The sequence below is a fragment of the Drosophila nasuta genome, chromosome 3 (genome assembly GCF_023558535.2).
Source record: "Drosophila nasuta strain 15112-1781.00 chromosome 3, ASM2355853v1, whole genome shotgun sequence".
In the NCBI taxonomy this organism is placed as follows: domain Eukaryota; kingdom Metazoa; phylum Arthropoda; class Insecta; order Diptera; family Drosophilidae; genus Drosophila; species Drosophila nasuta.
The window spans coordinates 12,836,688-12,844,242 of NC_083457.1; the positions used below are offsets into that span (position 1 = coordinate 12,836,688).

Here is a 7,555-nt window from a genome sequence, read left to right on the forward strand (position 1 = left end):
GAGACACTAACACACACACATACAACATGAACAACTCTAAAACTCTGTGTATATGTGTGTCAAACGCAGCAACTGTTGAAGTTGAACGTCGCATGCGCCAAGGAAACGTCGTCCAAACGGAAGTGACCAATTAGAGTTGCCTTTGTGCGTATGTACGCAAGTGTATGAACGTGTGTATGTACATACATACATACAAAGCTCATACATATTTACCAGCGCAAGCTTTGAGTGCTTTAACAGCCTCCGATGCTGAGCTTTTTACTTAACAGCGCTCTGTTAAGCGGCGCTGTTAATCTTCTGCACTGCGCTTCAAGTGTAACAAATTGAATGAATAACTTGACATCTAAATATATCATTTATTAATACAAACGCAAACATATAAAAACAATTCATAAATTTAAAATTAAAAAACTATAAAACACCACCCCTAAGTATCTTTATAATTTCATTTTGAGCGCATGTCTCTCCACACAACTAATAAAAATATTTCGCATCTAAATATTGACTAAACACAAACATATGTTCAATAAATATGTATTTGCTCTATGTGTAACACTTTTATAGACGATTATAGCAAAGTTTTGCAAGATCATCGAATACATACGTTGTTGCGGCAAGAGCACAACTATTATTTATGCCATCGTTCTCTCCTTGCTCTCACGTTCTCTCTCTGCCGCGGAAAAGTTTCGAAAAAACTTTAAAATATTTCGAAAAAATCTCGCACACGTCGAAATGAAATGAAAACAGCGTAAACAAAATGTCTTTTTTTAAACATTTTCAATACATTTCGCCTGGCCAGCGACAAATCCGCGAGAGTCGAGAGCAGTTGGCAACGGGTTTTCATCGAATGCGGCCACGGATAATGCAGAACTAAGAAATAAACGCATTGTGCAAAACAGTGCAACGCTCCTTAAAAAAAGAAATTAATCTAAAAAAAAAAGAAGTGTTGAGAAAGTGAAACAAATCAAAATCAATGTGATCGGGAAATTGTAATTGCAGCTGATTTAAATGAATTGATTTAAAAGTTACTCGAAATAAATAACGGACATTTTTTCTGCTGAGCATATTGAAATGTCAGTGAAATAGATTTTTGATTCTGTTCGTTTATGTTTTTATATAAGAGGCAAGAAGCATTATTTTTAATTTCGCTGTTGATAATATGCAAAAGTGTAGGCAAGAAATACACAAAACACAAAACAACAACAAATAGCAAAAGAAAAGAAATTGAAAAGATTTGAGGCGAATTTCACAAAAGCAAAAACCTAGGCAAAAACACAGTCTGAACTAAACAAAATACTATTCGCATTTTTGCTAGATTTACATGTGTTTGTGAGTGTATTAGTGTGTGTATCTGTGTGCTTTTAAGTGGTAGTGTGAGTGTGAGTGTGCAGACAGCTAGACCGTTCAATTAAATATTTGTTTGACAACAACAAGCAGAGCTAAACTAAATATATTTGCACAACATTGAACTTAAGCCGATTGGCACTTAATAGCAATTGTATTTTTGGGATGCCGACAGCTAAAAAACAAAATTACGCATTGCACAAAACAACAACAACAACAACAACAAAAAGCAAGAAAAGGACTACATAAAATTGCAATAATTTATTTAGCGCATTTGCCGCCCATTTTCCAGGAAGTGAGCCAACAATGAAAACACATTTTTCTGCCAGCCAACACCAAAGCTGCGAAGATATTTATCTTATAATTTTTTTAACCTGCCTGCCACACGATGAAAGATACACACACACACATACACACAAACGCATGTAAAAGCAGGCCCACAAAAGATACATATGTATCTGAGAGGCATACGAGTGCATATTCGCATACGTATGTAAATATATGTATATATGATGATTGCCTTTGTGCAGCAAACAGAGCCGCTATAAATATTTACAACGCGCTGCGGCGTTGTTGCCGTTTCTTGTTTAAAATACGGAAAACAAAAATACACTCTTAATCGCAATTCGCTTTTCTATTCTACTTTTCTTTAGTGGTTTGAAAGCAAATACATACTTGTATCTGATGTGATTTGAACTGATTGAAATACACACTCCTGAGAAAACATTCGAACATTATAAAATTCGCATAAATTGTGAACACACATGTAATACGCCAAAATGTCGAAGAAACCACGAGGGCATATACACAAAATTCGTGAATTCGAATTGGAAAAGGTAATTTCTGAAATGTTTACACTGCGTTTTTGTATATTAAACATACACAAGAAAACAAAAAGAACAACATTTGCATTGTAAGTCAATAAAACTCAAATGAAAATATGGCACATGTCTCTCAGAATCGAGAGACTAACTGATCGACCTCCCGCACAGCTCCAGATTCGTCATAATAAATGTGAATTTGGCGAATTTCGCATTTTCGCATTTTCACTTAACAATAGAACACTACCAAGAAAATATTTAATGACTGGAAATATTTACATGCAACGTCTGGAAATTTAGAACGAAGCAATTAAAATTACTTTCCACATATGTATGCATCATTTCAGAAGAAAACACTTTAGTCTAGAAGAGAATCTTAGACTGTAGAAAATTACTAATAATTCTATATTACCATTGACTTTATTATTGCGAATTTGGCGAAACCCGAAAAGGGATTTCCGTTGTTCTCATGAATATACAAAATTATTTTTACCACGTAGTGGATTTAAGGCACTTGAACAAAACGTGGCATAGACATGATCCTCATATTTTATTTCGAAGATCAAAAAGTTTTTCATTCAGACATGGATTTGTAGATTTTTTCTCATCCTGATCAAATGCAGACACACTCTTCGACGCGTTGCAAACTGTATGACATATTTTTGATACCCTATGACAAAGAGTATTTTAAATTATTTCATGTTAATTAGCAAAATTTCTACTTTCTCTTTCGTTACGGATATCATAATTTTATATGAGAAGAATATGTAAAGTCTTTTGCATAAAATGGAGAAATACTAATATATATTTTCAAAATCAAATAGCATATAATTTACCTAGATAAAAAACTAAAATAATCTTCGAAATTGAATTTAAATCTTATACGAAACAAACAGGTGTATACCTCAGATTTATTATAAAAACATTTCGAGGGTATATAGACTTCGTTCATATTCGTAATCTAAAATCATTCCGTTTGGCACTGAGCCAACATTCTCTTCGCTGAGCTAATAGTTAACGCTACCCTAAAATGAAAAAAGAAAGACAGCAAAAAAAACTGATTTTATTGGGCAGCAAACAGCGACTGGGCATTATATCAAAAATAGAGTAACATTAAATATGTCTGACCGGGGGTGAACATATATATTGGGTAATTATTAAACTGTTCACAACATTTCATGGCAGCCACCATCAATCAGCTTGCGGTATTAATGCATGCCATCTAATTGAATTGTTCTCTGATCTTAGATACAACTGGTGGATGAGTTTGATATCATACAAATTGTTGGCGAAGGATGGTTCGGAAAGATTTTGTTGGTTGAACATCGGGGATCTCAAACCGAAATGGTACTGAAAGCGGTTCCTAAGCCATATGTGACATTACGTGACTTCTATCGCGAATTTCACTATGGACTGCATCTGGGCGTGCATCGGCACATCGTAACCACATACGATGTGGCCTTTGAGACGGCGGGATTTTATGTATTCACCCAGGAATATGCACCACTGGGTAAGTGATGATCTCCACTTATAACGAATCTTTAATCTTTAATTCATCAATCAGGTGATCTTACGTCAAATGTAACCGAGACGGGCGTGGGAGAAGTGTACAGCAAACGTGTGGCTAAACAGTTGGCCTCCGCCATAGATTACATGCATTCAAAGTGAGTCTAAATGATTCATTATAATGAATAACCAAAATGTTAACTTCTGTTACTTATAGAGACATTGTGCATCGCGATATCAAGCTAGATAATGTGCTCATTTATCGCTCAGACTTTCAACGCATCAAACTGTGCGACTTCGGCGAATCCTTTCAAACTGGTACCTTAGTGGAACGGCGCAATGAATGGTTGCCCTACAGTCCACCAGAAGTATTAGAAGTCAAGCCCGAAGGCACCTACAAGTAAGTCCCTGAAATCGAACACTAGCTGCCAGATACATTTGTATCTTTTGTGGTTTCCAGAGCCGATCCCAGTCACGATGTTTGGCAGTTTGGCATCGTCATCTTTGTCTGCCTCACAGGTTGTCTGCCTTGGCAGAAGGCTTGTTCCGAGGATCCTCGCTATATGCGATATATGGTCTGGCAAGGCAGCATAATGATGATGCCTCTACGACGCACACCAAAACTATTCAAGGTAATATGAGAATAAATAGAATAATATTTAAAAACTAGCCAATAAATAAATGTTTATAATTAAATTAAAAGCTAGGGAATACATATTTATTACACAGCAATTAAATACTTCTGGTAATATTAGAAGTGAACTTTAAAATAACAAAATTAGGTAATAATTGAATGTGAAATTTAAATAAACAAAAAACAAAAACTAATTATTTCCAAATATATAATAAATTGTATATGAAAAGGGCAAAATCAAGAACTTTAACATTAAAAAACTAATTACTTAAGAATAAACAAAAGAGCTACGGTGAAATGTGAACAGTAATAGATTCTTAACTTTTCTTTAAAATACTTTGAAATTTCACGCAAGCCAATGTACTATTGTATTTTAAGAAATTACTATCTGAAACTTTAGGAATCCATATAAAAATTCACATTTTGAGAAAGAAAAAACCTGTTTTCAATATATTAAAAATGAAGGGTCTGAGAAAAAATATATTGATTATATTACCATTTATACATAATTTAAAACTTCTATTTAAATGCTAACAAATAAACATTAACTATATTTTTTTAAATGTAAAATCTGTTTATTTTTTGCAGCTATTAACTTCACGTGCACAGCGCATGTTTAAGCGTTTTCTGGAACCTAGAAGCGGCAACAGGCCAAAGAGTCTGGGCGACTTGACCAAGTTCATGGACGATCGCTGGCTGGCCAAGACGGCGGAGAAGGAAATGGCTGAATATGAGACAGACGAACTGTGCCCTTCCATGTATTCCTTTCACAGCAGCCCCGACGAAAAAAATCGCCTGCTCTACACACTGGCCGACTGTGGCATCGAGACAAATGTCGATCGTCAGCTCAAGAAGAATCGCATAAAAGACTGGATTGAATCGTCCATCATCACAGAGGAGGATGAGGTAGGTATCACACCACAGAAGTGTATACATTTTTTATTTAATTTGTTGCGCCCTACTGCTTGACAGGAAGAGAACGAGGAGACAAACTCGGCATCGCCAACATCGTCTGTCTCACGCGAACCGATGCCCGGCCACATCTCCTCCATACGCCAGCCACAGCAGCCGGAGAAATCCAAAGAGATCAAGAGCACACTGAAAGATGCCACACAGAAGCACTTCGATCCACGCACTGGAGCACTGCAGCAGGGACCAAGTGAGATGGGCATGGCCATGCACACATCCAAGTCGATGAGTTTGGCATCGTCGTCGACGCTCAACAATGCAGACAGTTTGCTAACGCTGGGCTCTAGGCAGGATATGCTGGCCAGCAATCTGACCATTTATAATTCTATGGAAATGGAGCTGAACCGCTTAGGTAAGGCTCAGCCACTGCTGCAAGTGGAGGGCTATTTAACTCAATCACAGAGCAACAACCAACTACTAACCGCACTCGATGTGCCGCACGACGCCCGCTCCTCCACTCCTGCCGCTAAGAACTCCATCGGCGTTGGCACACGGGGTGCCACCAAGAGTATTCTGCACCGCTCCAAGTCCGACTCACTGCAGGGGGCCATGTACAACAGCATGCCGGCCATTGATAACGTCAACTCCTTTACCGCTTTTAACACCAATATTAACCAGCAGAGTCTGCAACCGTTGCTGTTGCAACAGAGCAACAGTAATGCACCCAATGGCAGTGCCTACTTCAGCAGTGGTAATAACAATCGAACTAATCAAAGTAAAACGGTGACTTTTATGGGCTTAACTAATGCCTTCCAATCGCTTGCTCAACTCCCAGTGCTGTCTAATCCAGTCCAGGCACCTGCTGTGCCATCTGCCGTCCACTCGAATTATTTTAATCGCTCCCACAATGATTCTCAAGTCAAAGACAGCGCGTATGGATCAGCTGATGTGAACGATACGATGACCACACACCATCCGCAACATCCACATAGCAATGCCCGGCAAATGGTTTACAATGGAGGAGGAGGTGGAGCACGCGAATCGAATTTGAAGGATACGGCTTACGACCGAGTCGTCGTCACTAACAACAGCGCGCGAAAGCGCAGATAGCTTGTGCAACATCACATCCACGCTATGCTACACAATACTATTTGCAAGTTCCAATAAAAATTAAACGTAAATTTGTGAAAAACACTTCATCTTCTGTTTGTCGTTTTCAATTGAAAGGCATCATTACGTTCTTAAAAAATTACGTTTCCATTTATTATGCGTAAAAATCCAAAAACAAGCCAGAGCCGGAGACAACTCTGTTGCAGACAATGCCGCTTACTTGAGGGGAATAAAACGTGAGCTGTGGGTGGCACCAATACCGGGCCTACCGTGCTTGACGGGTTTGTAGGTCAACGCGAATTCGCCCAAGTAGTGGCCAATCATTTCAGGCTTAACTTCAACCTGTCGAAAGAAAAAACAAACAACTTTAGTCCTATCACTTCACGACACTTCAATTCTTTGATTAGCTTACCTGGCCGAAGTCCTTGCCATTGTAAACGCCAATGATGGAGCCGGTCATCTCGGGGACGATGATCATGTTCCTCAGATGAGTCTTCACAATCTCGGGCTTCTCATTTGGGGGAGCCTCCTTCTTGGCCTTGCGGAGCTTCTTGATCAAAGCCATCGGCTTGCGCTTCAGGCCGCGGGAGAAACGCCTGCGGGCACGGCTGTGCATCAGCTCAACCAGCTGGTTGCTAAGGGACGCAAAGGCAAACAATGAGGTTAATTTAGGACGCTCTCGGCTATAGTCGCTTAAAAACTAAACTACTTACTTGGGCATATCCAACAGCTGATCCAAGTCCACACCACGGTAGGTGAACTTCTTGAAGGTACGCTTCTTCTTAAGAGTTTCATCAACTTGCTGTTTGCACAAAAAATAAACGGTATTGATTAGCACAAACTGTGTACACTTTTTAACTCAATACAACACATAAAACTCTAAAATAACATTGGCATTCATGCGCAGAATAATCCATATTGAAAATATGTTGCAATTTAAGTAATTCTGCCCACAGATGCTTAATATTTTTTTAGATTTTTAAATAAAAATTACATCGGCCATCTTGACGTTTGCAGTCTACGGAACGGAAAGAAACAAGCACCGCAGCCTTGCCACCGGGCACAAAAAGTTGTGCTGCCACCTAGTGAAATTTAAATTGTATTGCTGGTCACACTGTCTAAAACTAGAAACAACTGCATGTTGCCTGATTTTTTGAAATTATAATAATAATAATAATTAAGGAAAACTCTTTGTTAGTCTGTATTTCAAAGATTTATTAATAGATAAATT

At 38.3% G+C, this 7,555-nt stretch overlaps 2 protein-coding genes across 5 annotated transcripts; one reads left to right on the forward strand and one right to left on the reverse strand.

The window, feature by feature from the left end:
* The first annotated feature begins 819 nt into the window (after positions 1–819).
* Positions 820–6,596, forward strand: LOC132792379 (serine/threonine-protein kinase meng-po). Of its 4 annotated transcripts, none has more exons than XM_060801726.1 (9): positions 820–1,073; positions 1,998–2,180; positions 3,414–3,675; positions 3,730–3,829; positions 3,889–4,071; positions 4,132–4,303; positions 4,894–5,211; positions 5,278–5,626; positions 6,050–6,596. In XM_060801726.1, the coding sequence occupies exons 2-9, from the start codon at positions 2,124–2,126 to the stop codon at positions 6,322–6,324; spliced, it is 1,716 nt and encodes a 571-aa protein (XP_060657709.1). In that variant the 5' UTR covers positions 820–1,073; positions 1,998–2,123; the 3' UTR covers positions 6,325–6,596. The 4 variants fall into 4 exon arrangements, with proteins under 4 accessions (XP_060657709.1, XP_060657707.1, XP_060657708.1 ...); XM_060801727.1 differs by having other exon boundaries at positions 821–1,073; positions 6,134–6,596; XM_060801724.1 differs by having other exon boundaries at positions 5,278–6,596.
* On the reverse strand, positions 6,448–7,420 carry LOC132792382 (uncharacterized). Its single transcript, XM_060801729.1, has 4 exons — positions 7,319–7,420; positions 7,038–7,126; positions 6,737–6,959; positions 6,448–6,666 (listed from the first exon to the last, which is right to left on the reverse strand). The coding sequence occupies exons 1-4, from the start codon at positions 7,325–7,327 to the stop codon at positions 6,541–6,543; spliced, it is 447 nt and encodes a 148-aa protein (XP_060657712.1). The 5' UTR covers positions 7,328–7,420; the 3' UTR covers positions 6,448–6,540.
* Positions 7,421–7,555: the final 135 nt, after the last annotated feature.